Raw genomic sequence first — 21739 nt, forward strand, 5'->3', positions numbered from 1 at the left:
TATATTATATATAATATATATAGTATGTATATATAATATATAATAAGTATATATAATATATAATAGTAGTATAACAGGAACATAGACAGGGATAAATTAAATTAAAACTTCTGCTACAGGTTTCTTGAATGACTGAGTGAACACCTTTATAGAAAGTGTCCACGTTCTTTATCACATTCCTAGAATGATTGAATCAAATTGCCAGGAATGATTTTATGTTTGAAATTCATCATATTAAGTCATCCTGGAGTAAGGCAGATTCTGTGAAAAAGCTTTAACTTTTGTTCCTAGATGCTGAGAGGGAGCAGACAGGGAAGATTATCACATAAACCTACCCACACATCACTGCTTAAAGGCAATTCCCTTGTCTCCCTCAATGCATCGTGAGAATCAGCATCAAGAAATAAAACAGTAAATAATGCAGAAATGATACCTCTGGAATTTCTTGGTGCCATGAGCTGTTTTTCAGTTTTATTTAATTCTGCTTATAGTCCATTCTCTTTTTTACATGACTGTAATAGTCTGTATGCTTGAAACTTAAGACCATTTGAGCTGCAAATAAATATGATATATCCATCACCACCTTAGAAAGGGAGCTGAAAGTGAAAACGTCATCATAAAATCAAAATCACTTTCAGGGGTTGAATTAACAAAGAATTTTTCAATATAATATGCTCTAAGAAAAAAAATTTAAAACATCCAGTACATGGTAGTATTATTATTGCAGTGATTTTCAGCGACTGTACAACTTAATTTCTCTTTGTTGGACTTTTACAAGAATTGTTTTGCGAGAAACATATCTTATATCATCCATATATCTAAGTATCGGATTGAAATAGATAGAGGTCCACCCAGCTAGATCCTTTGACATTATAATTTAACAATCTATGCAACTTCTAATCCAGGCCATGGTGAGATCCTACCTAGGCTACTGCATTTTTTTCCTGTCTGGTCTTCAATCCTCTGCTATCAAACCTATACACCTGATGCAAAATGCTGTTGCATGAGCTGTGTTTCACCTGCCAAAACGTTTCATTGTACCTCCAACTTTGTCTCTCTCCAATGGCTTCCTGCAGCTGCCAATATGAAGCTTAAGACTCTGGTTATGGCCTACAAAACCATCAGCAGATCTGCTCCCTGATACCTACAAGACCTGATTGCTTGCTAACCTTCAGCCAGACTGCTATGTTCTTCTGCCTCGACGCACTTGGTGGTCCCATGCACAAAATGTCCAAAATGAAAATCAGAGGTTTTTGGTTTTTGACCCAATATAGTGGAATGACCTCCTTCTCCCACTCAAAACTGCTGAATCTCTCTCAAGATTCAAAAGGGTCCGAAAACATATATTCTGGACTCATTTCTCTCCTCATCTCCTGTGTACTTGAGAGATATGCACTGCTATCCATAATAATTAACAAAAAAAAACTCCATATGCAGCTGCTCATGTAATGAATAGCGGTTTATATGGTTGTATGATTCCAAATGACTGTACTCAAGAATCACGTCTGTATCCAGATCTCCCTCCTTCTTGACGTAGGAGTAACAGAAATTCCAAGATAGCTAAACCTGTTTGCCGCTTGAAAGGCATCACATCATTAGAATGAACAGAATTAATTAACTGGACTGCCAAAAATTTCAATATGTTTGATTTATAACCCAAAGTTTACTAAAACAGCTTTTAGAACTGTTGGGGCTGATGTGTCAGGATTAAGGTACAAGACTCCCTAATGTTTAGGTATAAGAGCACATATTTTGTATTTACAACATTTTTGTGGGTATCAACTTTTAATACAATGGGGTAATTTAACTGTGATTATCAACAAAGCATTTTTTAAAAATAGTAGAAGATAAAAACTAAAGAAAAACTACCAATTAGGATCATCAGTAGTGGTGTGAATGGTGGTCTGAATTCCAGGAACACATACCTGGAGAGAGCCCACAAAAAATCCAATAGTAATAAAATTGTTTAAGGGACCTTAGAATTTAAAGCTATGTCCCTATTTCTAAATAACAACTTGTCTACCATAACAGCATTACACTTTTTTCCCCCATTGTTTCATAAAGTGCAAAATTTCTCTTCATAAAAATACAGTAATATACACTGAGATGCTGTACAGTTCTCTCAGCATTATATAAGACTGAATTCCATGGTTAGAAGAAAACTTTGTCTAGACTAATCTTAATTTCTATACAAATTTTCATGTGTTTATTAAAAAACTGTCATAATACTACCCATTCCAACACTCTATTATCATAACTGGAACTATACTGCACTAATACAGAACCATAACTTCCACGGCCGAAATCGAGAAAATTCTGGAAAATGTGTAACCCGAGCAACGTCACCCGCGCTCTCTGGGCCACGCATGCGTACAACGATTCTTTATAGAACGCCATGTTGGCAACAATATCCGGTGCTTAAGGAGGGATATGAAGTCTGGCACCACAAAGCTTCCAGACTTGTTTCTTAGGGAAAGGTGGACAGAGATGGTAAAAAGGAATACTTTGCTGTAGGTCTATGACGGACCCGTTGAATAACTCCTGTGTTGCGTACTTGGAGAAACGTTACGTTTCTTATAAATTAAAAAGCTGAAGGCTTTGCTTCGTCACGTGACGGAGCACTGACCAATCGGAAGAGTGCTGACGTTACTGGAAAATGTCCTTTGTGTTGCGTTCATCTTAGTTATTATTGACAGTAGTGGCAAAAGAGTTTCAGGACCAGGGAAGAAATGGATGCTGGAAGTTTTTTTTTTTACGCGAAATTCCTCTATGATATAGTGGAATGTATCTTTTGAGGAGAGATTTGGATTCTTTGATGTGGTTCCAGGTTGTGGGCAAGGAGCAGCGCGAGGGCGGTCATGTGACTCCCCTCCCCCACTCAGACCCAATGAATGAGGGAAGAAGAAGACGGACATGTTGGTGGGAAATGAGTTGAAAAAAAGAAGTGTGGCCGAAGAAAAGAAGAACAAGTAATTTTACCTGCATTCGGATTTAAATTAGGACTTTTCACATCGAAATATTCTTACTTTTTTGGAGTTTCTATCTTAGTGATGGACATTGTTTGTTTAATTTCCTCAAATAATCTTAACTAGCTAGCTATCTGGCTAGTTTGAGAATTTGGGGTTTTGAAAAAGCGGGTTATTTGCCTTGGAGCGAATACTATGATCTTAATTTGTTTTTGTTTAAATGTGTAGTCCGAACTCTGTGACGATTGAGGACGCGCAGACTTGCTAGTGGGGGATGGGTGGCCGTGTGTGTTATCGGATGTTTTTCAAACTTCTGGCAAATAATTCTCGTTTTTGTCGCAAGGTTTTCTATTTCTCGTCAGAAATTAGTCAGATATGTGGGTATTTGTTAATATCTATGGGGAATCCGTTAATTCTTTTTTTTACCGAGAAGTTAAAAATTGTTTGGATTATTTAATCCATGGTATGAATTGTCCTTTAGAAACACAATTTTATTGTCTAGGGGGGGTTTTACTGCGTTTTGTGCAGTTTTAACTAAAGATATTTTAAGATAAGTATGTATGTGGCTTTTCTGTAGTAGTGGACTATCCTAGGCTAGGTCAATTGTTGCCTGAATATGATGGATAAGTATTGTAGTGTTATTTTTTCCTTGGATTTTGGCGTGATTTTGTAAACGTTGAGTTTTCAGTATCCTAAGTTTTAAGCGAAGTGCGTGGCCTTCACCGTTCAAAAGTGCTGTGTCATTCCAGCGTGTATGGTATGGCTCGATAGGGCGGCTTTCAGTCCTCCCGTTTTGAATTCGTCAAATTCGATATTAAGACGTGTAACCAGTAGTAAATAAACCGTTTTCAAGGTTTAACGAAGTTTAAAGCATTTATCTGAATAACGATTTAAGTTACGGAACCCAGCTAGGCCTCAATACCGGCAGCATTCCACCCACAGTCAGTGGCTGAGCGTTTCCTCAAGTTCTGATCCAGGCTTTGTTTAAATATGCTGTTAAGTAGTAAGTGGCGGTACCCAAGTGCGGATTTTCTGTATACAGTTGTGTGTTATGCTTAGTTGGTATGATAATTTCGATTATATTTTCTGAATACTTAATTTCTGAAATATTGAAAAATCCAGGACCTTGCGGCCGTAGTAGTGACGTTTAGTGTTGAGTAGGCCCGGTTTAGTCTAGAAAGGTGGGGGTTCGTTCGAGAGTACAGACTCGCCGTCTTCAGAATTATCGTTTTTAAATGCTAAATGTATATTTAGCGAGTGCTATCGTTGTGCTTTAACGACGAAATCTTAAGTTTTAATGCAAATATGGGAGACGACTTGAGTCGCTAAAACTCAGAAACCCGAAGAGACTTCGAAAACGGAGCATACGTCTAGTACGCGTGAGTGGTTTCGCCAGCCAATCGTGAACCTGCAAGTTTCTACTTGTGCTCGCGCCCGATATTAAATGGCCAATCATCATCAAGTCTTTTCCTCCAGTGACGTAATTTCAGCCTGGTGCGACACTGGGCAGTGTGGGCGTCAACCACCTTCGTAAAAGGGTGAGGCTCAACCAGTAACGGAAGCGTGTGAGTAAAGGTTCATGGAGTAGCCATTGGCTAGCGCAAGTTTGTTTTGATGGACGTCGCTCATATGCGAATCAGAGACGAGAGATTATTGTAGGCGGTGATTAGGTGATGAAGGCGTGTCTTACTTGATGGACAAGAGGACTGGCCTATAAAACAGTTGGGGGCGTACATATTCAATTATTACTTCACCCAATCGCGTTCCCGAAAGGGGTATAAAAGGCCGGGCGGATGCACTGCGTCGCCATTTCGCTGAAACAGTGAGCTGGAGGAGGACGGGGCAGACTGCAAAGGGAAGTGCTGGAACTTGAGAGAAATTGGGTCTTTTAAAAGAATCCGGATCCATCCTGATGGAGACGGCCCTAAATCCACCCCTTGACAGGTACCGAACGGAACCATTGACATTTACCTTGTTTTCTAAGGCAGTATTGTCGGCCATGGAATATAATTTGGTCACCGAGTTACATTTTTTTTAATCCTGCGATAATAACCAGTTTCTTTCTCACAACTTGCATACAGTGCCTCATCGATTCATGTGATGTGTACCTGAAAAACGGACTTTACGTTTGCGTTGGTGTTTTGTTGAGAAGTGGACTGTGCTGCAGGGCTGATTACACACGGAGATCTTGATTTCGCCTCGGACTGGAGCCCACTGGGTCCCGCTCTCGCGCTCCGTCGCCGCGCGCCGCCGCCATTTTCCCACCGTCTCGCCTCAGCGCCCGGGCACACAGCCTTCGGCTGAAAGTTGACAATTGCTCACTTGAGCCACAGTAACTCAAAGTGGAAAATATATTTATGTAGTTTGAAAGATTTCTTTTGGGATTTTTTTTTTTTTCAGATGCCAGGCACTGAATTACCGATTTAAAACGCGGGTGTTATGCCATGGTGCAGAGATACCAACGACCGATACAGTCGTACCCACAACGACAACAACGTTTTAAAAAATTTAACTCCGTGTAATTCTGTAATTTTAAAATGTACTTTACATATTAACTTTTTTCATTGTGACGTTTTGTAGCGCTGCCCTTCAGGTCACTAAGTGTAGTGGTTGTTTAGACTTCGTGAAGTGGCTGAAAATGTTAAGCGTTTTATCTCATTTTAGTTATGAGTTTTGCTATTGTTGGTTGGGATGAATTAACTCATTCATTGTATTCTTAACTCGGGTCGGTCGCGTCCACCGGTGCGCATGTGGGGGCTCAGCGTCACAACGCAACCTTCACTGTTTATTCATCTCAGCGTCTGCAGTAAGGCGGGATTCGCTCGGATGTAGCCGGTGGTGTATGGCAGGGTGGTGTGGTACTCCATGTTTACAAACATGGCACTCCGCGAACCGAGGTGGCAGTTAAGGGTTCAGACGTGCCCACACGTTTTATGGTGGTTTTGTTTTCGAAAGTTGCTGAAGCTAGCTATCATTTGTGAATATTTTAACTATTACCGGTTTGGAGAAATAAGTATTTCCAACTAAAACCCCGACCGACTTCTTAATTGTGAATTTGAGGGAAAACTTCCTACCTTTGTAAGTAGGCTGCACAAATGGATGATGGAATTTTCGTTCTCAAGAGTTGACTGTATATTTGGGCCCGACTTTTGGTGTAATGATCACGTACCAGTTCGTCGTGTGAGTTGACCTTAGTGGCCAGTGCTTCCACATTTAGTTGATAAAGCACATTGGAATGTATGGGCTCTTCAAGATGTTGACCTGGATTAGTTAATGATTTTTGTATGGTTTCAGGGAAAGGATTACAAGTCATGTCAAAATGTGCTGGTTTATTCTCTCATTATAGCAATGTAACTATAGCCACTTTGTGAAATAAACAAATGTTACCTAGAGGTACAGGTGAATATTGTAACAGGATTCCCCCACCCTCCCCTCCTTAATGTGGAGAATGTACTCATTCTTTGCCTTGGCTGCATGGTCAAGAAATATCAAACGGTTGAGATTTGTTTATCCTTGAGGTAGCATGTATTTAAACCTAAAACTTGCTGCCAAGCCTACAGTATGTTTGGGTGCAGTGTACTGCTTTTGCCTCCTCCCTTGTAGTACTGCAGAATTGGTTAAGTGGAGCAATTATTGCACAATTTTATTTATTTTTTTTTTTCCTTTTGTCCTTGAGTTTGAATATGTGAATTTGACATTTTCTACATGTAATTTGCATAGGTCATTTTGTATGTCATGTTTGTCCCTGTAAGTTTCCATAGTTTGTGTACATTGGTAAGTATGGTCTTCCAGGGACATCTTGCTTTATGTACAGTTTTTGTATATCTGCAGTTTAACAATAAAATGCCTTTTAAACAAATACTATTTCGTCTCTTTGTACATATCCATTTATATCCAAAGTTGAGACTTCTTTACATTAAAGTTCTCCCCTTATTTAATTCTAGCTGTTAATTTCACTGGTTGACTCAGATGCCCCATCCTTACTGCAAATGTATTGCCCTCATGGGTTTAAATGATGTGTAGAATGTATTGGGGGATTGGACACTACAGTTAGGCCTTCAAGTTCCTTGTCCCAAAAAAATGGACAATACTAAAAATCACTACTACCGTGTACATGTCATAACTGAATGATGCCTCAGAAAATGTAGTTTGGCGCTATTTGGTGCCTTAGTCCATTGCAACACTTGTGCACAGAATGCAGCTGGTACATGTCAAAACTCCATAGTTTGAACAGCTGGATGGTCTTTTTTTGTGCTGTTACCAGGTAAGATTGTACATACGTGAGACCACTCAAGACTTGAACTGTGTTCCTGCCCTCATAGCAAATTTCAGATGAGCTGGTTTTAGATTGAGGCACTGTAGTTATCTAAAACTATATAAGTGTTGGTATTTTTCTTTCAGAATGTAACAATGATCTTCCAGTGCAAGCCATGTTTTCTTTAGTTTTCAGATTTACAGTGCAATAAAATACATAAAGCTGATATAAATCCAGTATTCGGTGCCTATTTTCTGAATCTTTGACTTGTATATCCAGTGTGGTGTAAGCCCTGCAAGACTTGATTTCCAGTTGCATCATGGGCAATGACTGAGCAGAAATGTACCTTCAGAGTGTTCCACTGATGCAGTAAAATGATTTTGTTCCTGCTGTTGGTCAGCGAAATGCTGAAACACTGTCTACATGTGAAGCAGTTTAGAGCACTAATATTTTACCTCTACTGTGATGGTCCCAAGTTGGAACTGCTTTTCAGTGCATTATATTTAATAGCTAAATATTTTACTGTAATTTTTAATTCATCACTGTATTTTGCAAGCTCACAAATAAATTAAGGCCTCTAGTCCAACCTCCATGTGTGGTCTCTTCAGAAAGACTTTGCAGTTGAGATTAAAAATGGGACTGGTGTGTTACACTGGACACTTCTCTCCGGAATGGCTTGGCTTAGACATACAGAAATAAAGTAAAAAGGTTTTTTTGCATATTCTCCTTGTTTTTGTCGTGTGTTTAATGAAGCAAAACCAAGCTGAACTTCCAAAATCTTCCTATGGATGTGAACAGGTTTGTAATAGAAAAATGCTAGAAATGCTGGGATTACTTATTGTATTAGGGTTTTGCTACTGCTTACCACCTGTATGCCGAACCTTAGTTTTGGCTGTATAGAGCAGGTGCTTGCTGTATTTCGGCAGTTTTTTTTTGTGTCAGTGGAACAGGGGAGCTGTGGGTAAGCAAGAGCTCAGTGATGTAGGCGGAGCCTTGAGCACGGGCCGGCAACGCTGTACTTTCACTCCCGGTTCTCGTGAGAAGGTGTTTGTGTAGAGAACAAACAGCGGCTGGCAAACGGCCTTGGATTACAACCCGGATCGTTCCTTTGCACAGGCTGTGCCTGCTGTGTGTCTATTGTCGGTAGTGGTGGGGGTAGGGGTTGGTTACCATGGTAATGCCAGTGCAGCAGCCAATGGTGTGTTCTCTTTGGCTTGGTTGCCAGGGCAATGGAAGGGAAATGGGCGCTAGAATAAGTACTGGTGTTGTGCTTTTCCTCTTTTTTTCCCCCGACGACGTAGCAGTTCAGTAGACTTGTTACTGTGCGTGACTGATGGCGTATAGCCGTCAATATCTGCATACACAGTGGACAGGTTGTCTGGTTCTGGCCTTCTGTAATGTGGTCTCTGGACAGATACTTGTGCTGTCATGCACTCTGTAAAGTCCCTGATGTCAGAGTTTGTGTTATTATTTGAAAGGCTTTGTGTACCGGTGACCCAGTCACTGAACTCTTGACCTGCAGATAATCACGTTGGAAGTCATGAGGGTTATCTGAAGCTTTTTCACTAAAACTTGCAGCACTATTAACAGAACCTATTGGTGATGTAGTCCAGGTGAAGAGCTGGTGTTAAGAGGGTAAGAAAGGTGGTGGTGGATGAGTATGCATTAAGCAGACCTTCTCCATCTTTCTCCATCTTCCCACCCTCATCTCCCCCTCTGTCCAAAGGCTGGTGTCTGATGGCAGCATCTCTCTAAGCGGGAGTGCAGGCACACAGGAAGTCATTGGCATGGAGCACGGCCTGTCGGGTCCAGGCAAACGCATTCGCAAGCCATCGCTGCTGTACGAGGGGTTTGAAGGCCCAGCGCTACCCCACGCGCCTCCTGCGGGGCCCCCAGCGCCGCCTGTACGAGATCCCAGCCGCCAAGGCCGGCTCACCAATCAGCTGCAGTTCCTACAGAAGGCCGTGGTGAAGTCGCTATGGAAGCACCACTTTGCCTGGCCCTTTCACGAGCCGGTGGATGCGGTCAAGCTCAACCTGCCGGTGAGTGTTCCACCGCTGCTCTTCTGTCCTGCAAGTTTAGGGTTTATCTATCTAGTGCGGCACAGCATAACAACAAAACCAAAACAATATTAGCAGCTACAAACAAAAAGCAAACAGTTATTCGAACTACAAGTGCGCAGGTACTTGCAAATTTTATAGTAGATGCATCATACGAAAAGTCCAAGTTGTTTTTTGAGTAATCTCGTGCCCCCCCCCCCCTTTTTTTTTTTCTTTTTTAATTAAATCTGGCTGGTTCCTTTTAAGTTCATGAATGTTCGGTGTATCGTAAAACAGTAATACTAATAGCATAAAAAGATGTGCAGCAGATTAAATTCACATTTGAAACAAGTGTCTGTGATGCCAGGACTACCATAAGATTATCAAACAACCGATGGACATGGGCACCATTAAGAAGCGACTGGAGAACAACTACTACCGCAGTGCTAGCGAGTGCCTGCAGGATTTCAACACCATGTTCACCAACTGCTACATCTACAACAAGGTGAGTCTGAACCCTGAATCTTCGTGTGAAAGCAAAATCAGAATTGATTAGATGTGCAGTATATTACGGAAACTAGGTTTATCAGTTTACTTAAGTGGTAGAACAACAATTACAGGAGTCGGTAATAAAATGATTAGGATTTCGTTAATGCTGCAAAGGCACACAACATTTGTCTCAAACACACCTGTTAAATTGTGCACACATGTACATGAGATATTCAGTTTTTATTTGCATGTATCCTTTATTCTATGTGATGAGTTAAAGTGGCAGAAGGCTTTGTGCCGGAAAAGCATTGCTGGTTCCGTTACTAGGGTCCTCAGTGAATTCCAGTCATACCATTTTCCGATTAAAGTAGTTTTTCTGGTCCTGTGTTACTCGGTTCACAAATTTTACTAAGGGGTTGGTTTCTGAATTCCATACGATCAAGGTGGATTATTTCTATAAGTGGGATTTCTTGTCTCTTGTAGCCCACAGATGACATTGTGCTGATGGCACAGTCTCTGGAGAAGGCTTTCCTGCAGAAAGTTGCCCAGATGCCCCAGGAAGAGATTGAGCTCCCTCCTCCTGCGCCACGGGGCAAACCTGGCAAACCACCCAAAGGCCGTAGGGCAACCGGTGAGTGGGAACCCAGACTTGCATCCCTTGTACTCCTGTTCTCTGTGTGTACATGTGTGTTTTGTGTATATGAACACCTCTCTCTGTCTCTCTAGTTCCAGGAGGCGTGACCACTGCCCACCAGGTCCCAGCTGTTTCCTCTGTCTCCCAGTCAGTGTATTCACCCCCGACCCCTGACACACCAGACTCGCTGCTTTCCACTCCCCCACAGACGTTGCTGACCCACAAAGGCATGCTGGGGCTGCCCCCCACCCAGCCCACTGCTAAGGTAAGGCTTGTGGCTCTGTTTCGTATGGCAGTGTAGTAACAGATCACCACTTCAACAACCCCAGTCAGCCGTTGATTGCAGTTCACTTTATCCAGGGGTGGATTTGCCTCTCATTCAGTGGATCTACCCTACCTCAATGTATTGCTTCGGCAACACTGCAGCTCTTTATTCCAAACCATTCCCTTGATTCCACTGCACATAACTGCAGTCCTACACCTGTACTGTCATCTCGGGTGCCCGGTAGTTCTCTGATTTGTTTTTGTCATCTTTGTGACTCGTTGCACTAAACTGATTGTCTTTGCTTGACAGAAAAAAGGTGTCAAACGGAAAGCTGACACGACCACGCCCTCAACCGTGGCCTTGCCCCTAACTGTGGGGGTTGGTGGGATGGGAATGGGCCTGGGCAGCGGCGGCGATTCCCCTCTAACGCTGTCTTCACTGGGGGCTGAGCTGACAGCAAGCGGACAGGTCCTGCTTCAGCCTGCCATGGCTGCGAAGATCCCGGCACGGCGGCGAGAGAGTGGTCGGCCCATTAAACCTCCTCGCAAGGAGCTTCCCGACTCTCAGCTGCAGCACCAGCCATCACGGCGTGGCAAGCTGAGCCCCCAGCTTCGCTACTGCAGTGGGGTGCTGAAGGAACTGCTGTCCAAGAAGCATGCAGCTTACGCTTGGCCTTTCTACAAGCCTGTGGATGCTTCCTCTCTGGGGCTGCATGACTACCATGACATCATCAAGCACCCCATGGACCTGAGCACCATTAAGGTGCGTGCTGATGACGAGCACTCAGGCTATTCAGATTTTCAGTATGCATAGGTCAGTTGTGATCATCATCTGCTTTGCCGTTGTTTTCTCAGAGGAAGATGGACAACCGCGAATACAGGGACGCACAGCAGTTTGCTGCTGATGTCAGGCTCATGTTCTCCAACTGCTACAAGTATAATCCCCCCGATCATGATGTGGTGGCCATGGCCCGCAAATTACAGGTATAATGTGGCCCAGAGATTTTTGTAAGAGGACCTGTTGTTATTGTCACTATCAATGAGACTCCTCTGCCAATCTCTTTTTGTCCAGGATGTCTTCGAGTTCCGCTTCGCTAAAATGCCAGACGAACCTGTGGAGGAGACCACCACGGCTCTCGGGGGAGGGATGAGCTTGTCAACAGGACACTCCAGCTCGTCGTCGTCCTCGGAAAGCGAGCCCAGCAGTGACAGCGAGAGCGAGAGCAGCCCCAGCTCAGACAGCGAGGTAGAGCGTGCACACCGCCTGGCTGAGCTGCAGGAACAGGTGTGTACTCAGGTAGACCCCGAACGCTCCTTCCACTACTTTCCAGTAGACATCTCTAGGGATCCACCTGCAATTCATGTCAGACTATTGGGATATAAAGCGTTCATTAAACAACTCAGTGGACTGGTGTGGTTCATGTTTCCTTGGCAACGGGAAAGTCAACAAGCTACCTATTTTCACAAGGGTGGTCCTTTGTGTCTGTGAAACACTAGACAACAGCTCAAGTGTTCTAGTAACAGCCTGTTGTCAGGTGACCCTCACTGCTGTGGACTACAGCGTTAACTTAGTCCTCTGCTAAGGGACAGTAAAGCATGCTGGGCATTGTTTCTTAGAGAATATATAAACATGTCATGTTTTATAAAACATGGAAATAATGGTGACCATCTCACCCCACCCCAGAATGTTTGAAGGTCTTTCTTTGACTGTTAAGCTGACTGCCTCATTCCCTTGATAAAATGCAGTTGTTTCTGAATTAGTCTTACATAATGAAATAATAATTGGACCAGTATACTGTGTGTGTGATTATGCTCACATGAAATTTTATTACTGACGGAAAAACATATCCCTTGTACAGTGAAATTACTTCGTGTCTGTTATTGTTGCCATTATAACACTTGACCCTGTCTATATTTTTGACTGTTTTTATTATCTGAGCTAAAAGCTGTTTTTTCTCCTCGTAATTTTTGATGTTAACCATGTCATTCCCACTGCCTCTCTCTCAGCTAAGAGCTGTGCATGAGCAGCTAGCAGTGCTGTCCCAGGCCCCCATTGTCAAGCCAAAGAAGAAGCGGGAGAAGAAGGAGAAGAAGAAAAAGAAGAAGCCCGAGAGACACCGAGGGGGTCGGGAAGACAGTGCCAGCGAGCGGCCTGCCAAGGTCGCCAAGACCTCCAAAAGCAAGTCGAGCCGGGCTGCACCCACCTCCACACAGAGCAAGAAGGGCACAACTAAGAAGAGCAGTAAAAGCAGGTGAGTTGATTGTCCTTTTGCTTCTATAAATACAGGTTTCTGATAATTATTATTTTAAAACCTCTGTCAAAGACATTACAATTACATCATCTCTTCTCAGGAATCTTTTTCTCAAATGTAAATGTGCAAGGAAATCAGTTTGAAGCTTAACCTCTGGGATGTGTAAACTACTAGAAGGTTCTCAGTATCTAAGTAGTTGAAGTCGGTGCTTTAAGAGTCTGCCCAGTGTTTAAGAATAAAGTTTTAATTAATGCCTGTACCCTATCCTTTACTAAGGTCCTCCAAGAAATCCCAGTCTGCATCATCGGCCACCCACCCGTCCTTCACCGGAGTGATGCAGAACTACGACTCGGAGGAAGAGGAGGAGTGCCGTCCCATGACGTACGATGAGAAGCGGCAGCTGAGCCTGGATATCAATAAATTGCCTGGTGAGAAGCTGGGGCGTGTGGTGCACATCATCCAGTCCCGTGAGCCCTCACTGCGTGATTCCAATCCTGAGGAGATTGAGATAGACTTTGAGACACTGAAGCCATCCACGCTTCGCGAACTGGAGCGCTACGTCATGATGTGCCTGCGCAAGAAGCCCCGCAAGCCCTATGGTAAATAGGGGTCTCGGAAACGGGACTATTATTACAGTGGAGCTCCGTCCTTTCTTTCTCATGCTCAACCTTGGTGTCTTCCACTGCAGTGATGAAGAAGGCAAGCAGCGGGAAGTCTCGTGAGGAACTGGCTCTGGAGAAGAAGCGAGAGCTGGAGAGAAGGTTACAGGATGTCAGCGGGCAGCTGAACTCGGCCAAGAAACCAGCAAAGCCCAAGGGTTAGTTCCATGCTTGCCTTAAGAGCGGTGACTTATAATGGCCAAGATTGGTTTTCCTAGTAGGGGGCGCGGTGGGTTGGACCAGGTCCTGCTCTCCAGTGGGTCTGGGGTTCGAGTCCCGCTTGGGGTGCCTTGTGACAGATTGGCGTCCCGTCCTGGGTGTGTCCCCTCCCCCTCCGGCCTTACGCCCTGAGTTGCCGGGTAGGCTCCGGTTCCCCGCGACCCCGTCTGGGACAAGCAGTTCAGAAAATTTTGTGTGTGTGTGTGGTTTTCCAAGTCCGAGGAAATCTTGCAGCATCACATCCGCACTCATTCCAATGACAGTGTTGGACAGAGATGCCATGTTTGTACTGTCTAGTGAGTTTGTATCTGTGCCCTGGTCATCATAGTGGAGAACAGTGGAAAAGAAGCAATAGTTTAGAGTTAAGTTCATGTCTGTTCACAGTCTGGTTTCTCTCTCTCTCTGTCACTCACTCACTCACTCACTCACTCGCACACGCGCATGTATACATTCTGTTACTCTTAGAGTTTTGACATTGTCTTTCTGTCCTGCAGTGGAGAAGCCCAGTGCCGTGGAGCCTCACGCAGTTGCTTCCCGGCTGACTGACAGCAGCTCCAGCTCTGACTCCTCCACCTCTTCCTCCTCCTCCTCATCCTCCTCTGACACCAGCGATTCTGATTCTGGGTGAGGGCAACCCATAGGGAGATGAGGGCCTCGGAGACCTTGCGCGGAATCAGAGCCAGTGGCCAACTGTACAGAGAATGGAAAGAGGCTGGGACTTGGCTGTCTGGTTGAGAGGACTTTGGGAGAAGGAGGGTGGGGCTGGGGCATGGGCCAGCTGCCCTGTACCCAGAGGGGCACCCCCTCCTTTCCAGGAACGAGAGGAATACTCTCATGTGGGAGGATTTGCCCCCAGACACTCCAGGTGCAAAGGTGCAGAGCAACAGCAGATGCCCACATGCAGTCAGTTCCACTTGAGACACTCCTCCTTGCTCATATTCCTCTTTTTGCTGTGTAAATATATGTACAAATACATAAATGTCTATTTTTCTTTTATAAAGAAGAATTTTAAGAGGTCCCTGGAGAGGGAGGAATGGAAGTGAGTGTGGCAGGAAGGAGAACTCAGTTTGGTTTTGCCCTTTTGTCGTTATGGGAAAGATGCATGCAAAAGAGATACAAAATTATTTTTTGTGTGTATTTGTTTGTGTCAGATGGATCATAACCTTGGGTCAGAAATATAAATTGCAAATTTATAAACTGATGTGATGTAGAAATCCATGAGCCTGAGTGTTAAATCTGAGGCTGTGGATCTGGTTTCAGGCTTGCTCATGCTGGGTGGAGGTGCTTTTGATTTCGTTTTTTTGGAGGGGTGGGGGGTGCCTCTACTGTCTGCTGGTTTCTGTTTTACAGAGTCACAGACAGGCCAAGCCAACCAGCTGAGCCATCCAAACACACTCAGTCACACACGCACACACGTGTGCGCATTATAGTTCTCCCTTTTCATGCCAGACTTGACCTGGACCACGTTTCGGATTAACCGATTGTCCTTAAGCTCAATTGGACATACAAGCATGTCTGGGTGTGGCCCGGCAACAGGGCAGACTGATGCTGCAGAGGGGGCTTGTTCTGTTTTTCATGATCCGTTGTGTCTGTAGTCTTTTTTCATAACTGCAGGTGGAGTTCTGTCTTAATTTGTTGCCGTGACCTTCAGAAAGAGTCATTAGTCCTTTGTGTCCATTTTACTCCTCCGTGTCAGACTGGGGCAGTCGGTGATCTGTGATTGGAACACGTTCTCACAGTCTGAGCCCAGATGTGGTGCTGGAGCGCTGTCCTGTTTATTAAAACCACTTCTCTCTACACTTTGTTCTTGTGTCAATGTTTTTCCTGCTTTTGTTCTCAACTAAGATCTTGTGCCGCCACTGAAACCTGTTCTTTACCTCGTCATTGCCGTAGGTATAAGTGTTTGCCTTTACTGAAGAAAGAGCCCTGTTGCTTTACCAAAACAATGAAAATGCACTGAAGGAGGAGGGTAGAGCAGGAATGAGGGGCAAATGAACTTTTTTTTTTTTAAAAAAAAAAAAAAAAAAAAAACCTCTTTCTAATCAAGAGGGGATTGTATGGAATAGGAGTGTGTTCAATTTTATTTATTTTTTATAGAGTTAAGTTAGAGAACGGTGTGATGTTTTATATTGTGTACAGAAATCTAACAAACTCGGATGGGTTGTGCCCCTCGCTGACACCAGGTAAGGGGCTGAGACGAACCATTGATCCCGAGGAGATGTACAGTTGCAGGAGAGATTTGCACCGCGTCCCTGTTACTAAAAGTGCTGTAAATAAGTCACATTTGCACAACATAGCAGCATGTGATTCTTCCTGTTTTCCTTTCTGTTGCTTTTTGTTCTCCTCTCCTCGAAGATCAGTGCATGATTGTAACTTGCTGTCTTGGTTTGTTTTCTGAGAAAATGGCCCAAGCAGAAAGAGCACCACTCTGGGCAATGGCACTGTCTTCTCTGGCCAACTGCAGGTTTTTTTTTTTCCCTTTTTTTTTTTTTCTTTTTTTCATAAGCTGTACATCAATAAAGGGAGAGAGATTGTTTCTCTGTCTTACTGTACTTTCTTGTCTGTGTGTCATTCAAAATGCACATTTGAGTTTTTAAAGATTCATCTAAAATATTCATGCTGATACAAGTGAAATAGTTTGTCTATGTAGCTATGTTGATGTATCATTTCCCATAGTAATTTAAGGTAAGTACCATGATCAGGTATACTAGTTTGTTTTGATTCTACTAATAAATTCTATATTAGTAGCAGGACAGGGGACTCGAACCCACAACCTTCGGGTTACTATGTCCTTACTCAGAACTCAGAAACTTCATTCTGAAATCAAGGCACCGCATGTTGCCACCGATACGGCTCATAATTATGAAATTCAACACGGAACAAAACAGTTATGGAGCTCGTCAGGATTTACTAAATACTAATTGCAAAGGTTGTAACTGGTTCGCTGTTACTCTGAACACAGCAGACGGAAAAACTTTTTTGTCGACACAGCACCGAGCCCATGTAATTAATAATTGATCGGAATAGAGAGTTACTGGTGCACTGTGGGAGTTGTAGTCTTTCACCTCAGCGCACCTGTAACAAAAGGCGTCTGAACTTTGAACGACTCACACTTTTACCCAGAATATTTCACCCATTTACACAGCTGCATGTTTTGTACTAACGGGGTAAATACTTCGTACTCATTTTAGTATAGCAGATTGCAAGCTCATGTCTTTAAGTCCTACAACAATATACGAACTAAAATGGCATATAATGAATGGAAATAATATAAACATTTGTATCCACCCGGTTTCGAATGGGGGACTTTTCACGTGGTAGGCGAACGTGATAACCACCACACTACGGAAACCATAACAAGACCGGCCACCACAGTAGGGCCTTTGACACAGCACTGTCGATCTGAGCTCCCTGATATGTGGACAAATAATTTTTCTATACAGTTGGAATGCGCGCTTTCTAGTTGCAGTATTACCGGAGTAACGAGTGTTAAGTATCTGCATTTCAAAATCAACAGCGCTTTCCGAACACTGTACACAGTATTTAAAGTGGTACCACGACGCCATCTGGTGGAGAGCAACAGTAGCATGTCTTTTGTGCGTCACGTGCCCGCGAGCAGTGATATGGCGGCGTCCTCGAGACTCGTGTCGAAATTGGCGGTTGTTACCGGTTAGTCGCATTTGTCGTCACTTTTTTTTTTTTTTTCTTTTTTTGGGAGAACATTGTCGACTAAAACTAACAGAAAAATACAGTTACAGTAAATTTAAAGAACGTTCATTAAAATACTGACAGAAACTCGACTTCGTAGAAGAATATCGAGTTGTAGAAGAAGAGAGTGTTGACCTTGTGAAATTTCGTGTATAAAAATAGTGTAAATGTCAACCGTGATGGATAAAATGTCGAATTTTATGTATGAAACGTCAAGTTTCACGTGACGTGTAAAATCAAAATGTCGACCTTGATGATGAACAAAACGTAGAATTTTACGTAAAACGTAGGCCGTGATGGATAAAATGTAAACTTTGACGCATTTTGTGTCACCTTGATGGACAAAATGTAGAATTTTACCTTTAAAATGTCTAATTTTTACGTATAAAATGTCGACCTTGATGAACAAAATGTCGAATTTCATGTGTAAAAAATGTCGTCACTCGGTCCATCTCCGACGCCGTGTTTCTCTCGTGATAAAAATGTTTAAAATAAAATGACTTAATTATTTCAAGAGCGCCTCAGAAAACTAAAATTTCCCATACAAACAGTACAAAATGCAGAGCACGGCCTTGTCAGCGTGAGAGTGGAAGACACTGGTGACACACCCGCTGTTTTACATTGTTTTACTGTGTTTCGAGGAGGCACCTTGCGGTGTGGGAACAAAAGGCTCCCTTTTATGAAACACTCATTAAAATATTCACGGGCACAGACAGAAGTGTGAGAACAGGAGCGGCTCTCGGACCTCCTGGTGCCGGGGCCCTTGGCTTGGCAACTTCTGCTCCAGCTTTACTCATAGGATACAGATTTTACCGCAGTAAACCTGACCATCTTTAAGCATTTGTCCAAATCGGGGTCCCAGAAGCATGGGGCGCAAGGCTGAACGGGACACTGATCCCTCTCAGGAAGGCCACACGCACATTCACATTTATCTGATACTTTTCTCCAAAGCAGCTTACAATTATTTACCCATTTTTTACTGCAGGGTAATTTTACTGGAGCAATTTAGGGTAAGTACCTCACTCAAGGGTACTAGAGCTGCAACCTTTAGGTCCAAGGGCAGCAGCTCTAACCATGATGATACTACTGCAGACAGCTTAACTGGAAATGCATGCCTTTGGACTGTGGGAGAAAATAGAATACCATAGTAACTTATTTATACCTTTGTCTGGGGCTTTTTCTCCAAAGTGAGCAACAATCCAGGATGAGCACCTCGATCCAAGGTATAATGGCAGTAGGGTATAAAAGAGTGGATTCAAACCCAGAATTTTTGATTGCAAGGTGACAGTGAAATTAGAAGAGTAATGAGTTAAATCAAATGTTTATGGTTTCTGTTTATGTAGGAGGAAACCCTCTGTGTGCTACAGTCTGCCAGGACCATGACTGCTTTTTGTGGACTTTAAACTAGGGTGTTCCACTGCAGTTGGGCCTTTACACAAATAATCTACTACACCACACTGAACAACTATCAAGTCATAATAAATTACTGTTAATTACAGTAATAATGTAATTCTTGTAAAATTGAATATGTACTTACTAAACTGTGTTCTTTACGGTTGTTTCCTAAGGCCAGGAATCTTTTTTGCAGTTACAGTTTTTATACAGTGTACGCTAGGTTACCCATTTTTGATTACGACCTGACTTTGTCCTTGGATCAGTGAGTCAGTGGATTTGTCACTGTTCCCCTTTGGCAGCTCTGCAGGATCAGCCCAGAGTCTGTGTTTTTACCCCTTCTTCCCAGGAGGGGGCAGTGGCATTGGCCGTGCAGTGTGCCAAAGGTTTGCCTCCGAGGGTGCGTCGGTGGTGGTTGCTGACATCGATGAGGGATCAGCCAGTCGGACCGTGGCTGCCCTGCCACGTGGCCACAGAGCTCAGGAGCACATGGCGGCAGCGGTGGATGTGTCATCAAGGCACAGCGTGGACAGGCTGCTGACCAGTATTCAGGTGGGAGCTGCGGTAACGCAACACGAGGACCTGCAGATGATGGGAGAATGACAGGACTAGTTAGTGTGTCGTTAGGTGTTCCGATGGCTCCTGTTGGTGAGAGTTAGTAGAAAAAGTGTGATGATGTCTGATTTTGATAATCATGGATGATGATCATGCAGAAGAGTAAGTGGCTTAGTTTCCCAGGCCAGAGCAGCACTTGTAAATGACGTCTTGGAAGTCTGTCACTCAAGCTTGATATTTTTGAAAGCATTTGTAAAATCTGTCAGTCTGTTTTGTCTTTTAGCAGTGAGTTTAGAAGTTCTGACTTGAATGACAATGAAGTGGTGTTGGCTCCAGTTTAGAGTATGAATATTTTGGGTTTCTCTCATTTGTTTTAACAGTGTTACTGGTGTCTCCCAATAGCACCAGTACTTCCAGCCGCCCTCATTGTGTGTGAGCGCAGCTGGTATCACCCAGGACGAATTCCTGTTGAAGATGGACGAGGAGGACTTTGACAGGGTTATCGAGGTCAACCTCAAGGTATCCCACTGGTGTCTGCCTGAGCATCGTTTCCCCCCACGCTTCAGTATGTGACTGCATTGATAATGTTGTATGTGAACTGAGGGCAGTATGGGTCAGGATAGGGGCAAAATATGTCACGGTAAGAGGGCTGGCACAACCTGTCCTTTCTTTTCTCTCTCTCTCTCTCTCTCTCTCTCTCTCTCTCTCTCTCTCTCTCTGCCTTACTCTTTCCCTCAGGGGACGTTTCTCGTGACTCAGGTCTTCTCCAGGGCCATGGTTTCCTCTGGATTCCCCAAGGGGTCCATCATCACTATAGGCAGCATTGTGGGCAAGGCAAGTCCAAGTCCTGTTTACTGTGAGCGGGAGGATTCAGTTTTTTTCCTCTTCGGAACAGCAGCAACCTCAGCTCACTGTAGACTAAGACACTTTCTAGTCAGCAGTAATTTGGTGACTCTCTTTAGCCATCAGCTGCTAACCTCTCCTAACAGCTCGGTTATGCTATCAGATGGGGAACATTGGCCAAGTCAACTACTCTGCCTCCAAAGCTGGAGTTGTAGGGTTAACAAGAACTGCTGCAAAGGAGCTGAGCAAGTAAGAGCAAGCTGTTTTAACACGGCCTTGAGAGAAGCTGTAATACACTGTGTGTGTGTGTGTACACACACACACGTTAGCATTGCATTGATGTCTTTGCTGTGTTACAGGTTTGGGATTCGCTGTAACTGTGTGCTGCCTGGATTCATAGCAACACCAATGACTGATAAAATACCTGAAAAAGTCCTCAGCAAGGTCAGATTTTACTTATATATTATACTTTTGTCTGGATTTATGCATTTCTGTTGGTTTGCATATTATCTTACATACAGGTTTAGCGCCAAGTGTTTTTCCTGTGTAATGCTCTCTGCCGTTTCAATGCAGCCCAGAATCAGAAATGCAAAAAAAAAAAAAAAAAAAAATTTTTTTTTTTAAAAGAGACCGGTCACACAGCTTGCAAATGAAAACTGATACTTCCAGGTGTGTTCTGTGTATACGGTTTGATGTGGTGTGTCTGTGAGCGCAGGTGTGCTGACACAGCTTGTCTATTCTCTGTAGGTCCTCTCCTTGGTACCTATGGGGAGGATTGGAGAGCCTGCAGGTGGGTTACTGTGGAACCATGTGAGGCAATAGTGCATTTTGGGTGTGTGGGTTTGGTGAATGCATAATGTGGTACAATGAGCATAGGAAGGTTTTCGATCCCCTCTTGCCAGAGGTGGCCGACGTGTGTGCGTTTCTGGCATCAGACGAAAGCCGGTACATCACTGGGGTCAGCATTGAAGTTACAGGTACGAAACGAACCCAGAACACCACAGACACACGGAACATGCAGATCCGGGTGCTGAAGTCGTACATTACACAGTACACCCTGTGTTTACATTCACTGAATAGCGTTAATTCATATACCTACTGGGTATTTTTTCTGCTGAACATGTCTGTACTAACATGCATGCATCGAGTACATGTAATAATAACCAGGACAGTTGCTATAAATGCACCTTACCAGGGCTAAAATTGGAGCCTAATGTATAAAACTTTTCTTAATAAAAAAAAAAAATTAATTCAGGTTTGTTTTATTATTTGCAGGGGGCCTTTTCACTGGTTGAAAGATGGAATTATGACCTCTTCCAAGACAAATGGAAAAAAATGAGCATAGAGCCCTGGTGCCTTTACACGTCTTGCTTTCTATGTCTGTCCAGTGGGTAATATGTAAAACTGTACATATATAAAAGTAAAATTTTTTTGTGCATTTTTATGCAGTGTTGACTTTACTGA

The 21739-nt window shown here is 43.5% G+C and overlaps 2 protein-coding genes across 8 annotated transcripts; both read left to right on the forward strand.

Annotated features, from left to right (window-relative positions):
- Positions 1-2397: 2397 nt before the first annotated feature.
- brd2a (bromodomain containing 2a) lies at positions 2398-15815 on the forward strand. 5 transcript variants are annotated; one of them, XM_018754425.2, is made up of 13 exons: positions 2398-2510; positions 2828-2969; positions 8948-9263; positions 9628-9765; positions 10233-10380; positions 10476-10648; positions 10958-11410; positions 11503-11631; positions 11720-11944; positions 12655-12899; positions 13176-13498; positions 13588-13716; positions 14272-15815. In XM_018754425.2, exons 2-13 carry the CDS (start codon positions 2914-2916, stop codon positions 14403-14405), a joined length of 2469 nt encoding a protein of 822 aa, XP_018609941.1. In that variant the 5' UTR covers positions 2398-2510; positions 2828-2913; the 3' UTR covers positions 14406-15815. The 5 variants fall into 5 exon arrangements, with proteins under 5 accessions (XP_018609941.1, XP_018609942.1, XP_018609944.1 ...); XM_018754426.2 differs by having other exon boundaries at positions 2398-2490; XM_018754428.2 differs by lacking the exon at positions 2398-2510 and having other exon boundaries at positions 2530-4910.
- Positions 15816-17382: 1567 nt separating this feature from the next.
- Positions 17383-21713, forward strand: hsd17b8 (hydroxysteroid (17-beta) dehydrogenase 8). Of its 3 annotated transcripts, XM_018754372.2 has the most exons (9): positions 17383-17446; positions 19227-19429; positions 19835-19951; positions 20171-20266; positions 20439-20524; positions 20635-20719; positions 21023-21065; positions 21178-21252; positions 21551-21713. In XM_018754372.2, exons 1-9 carry the CDS (start codon positions 17401-17403, stop codon positions 21568-21570), a joined length of 771 nt encoding a protein of 256 aa, XP_018609888.2. In that variant the 5' UTR covers positions 17383-17400; the 3' UTR covers positions 21571-21713. The 3 variants fall into 3 exon arrangements, with proteins under 3 accessions (XP_018609888.2, XP_018609887.2, XP_018609889.2); XM_018754371.2 differs by lacking the exon at positions 21551-21713 and having other exon boundaries at positions 21178-21544; XM_018754373.2 differs by lacking the exons at positions 17383-17446; positions 21551-21713 and having other exon boundaries at positions 19361-19429; positions 19813-19951; positions 21178-21544.
- Positions 21714-21739: the final 26 nt, after the last annotated feature.

The sequence above is a fragment of the Scleropages formosus genome, chromosome 23 (genome assembly GCF_900964775.1).
Source record: "Scleropages formosus chromosome 23, fSclFor1.1, whole genome shotgun sequence".
Lineage (NCBI taxonomy): Eukaryota > Metazoa > Chordata > Actinopteri > Osteoglossiformes > Osteoglossidae > Scleropages > Scleropages formosus.

Bases quoted from the DNA above. Each gene is read 5' to 3' on its own strand.
- brd2a (XM_018754425.2), top strand. From the start codon at position 2,914: ATGTTGGTGGGAAATGAGTTGAAAAAAAGAAGTGTGGCCGAAGAAAAG. The intron at 2,970-8,947 runs GTAATTTTACCT...CTCTGTCCAAAG, and splicing joins GCCGAAGAAAAGAAGAACAA to GCTGGTGTCTGATGGCAGCA. The intron at 10,649-10,957 runs GTAAGGCTTGTG...TTTGCTTGACAG, and splicing joins CCACCCAGCCCACTGCTAAG to AAAAAAGGTGTCAAACGGAA.
- hsd17b8 (XM_018754371.2), top strand. From the start codon at position 17,401: ATGGCGGCGTCCTCGAGACTCGTGTCGAAATTGGCGGTTGTTACCG. The intron at 19,430-19,834 runs GTGGGAGCTGCG...GTCTCCCAATAG, and splicing joins GGCTGCTGACCAGTATTCAG to CACCAGTACTTCCAGCCGCC. The intron at 20,525-20,634 runs GTAAGAGCAAGC...GCTGTGTTACAG, and splicing joins GCTGCAAAGGAGCTGAGCAA to GTTTGGGATTCGCTGTAACT.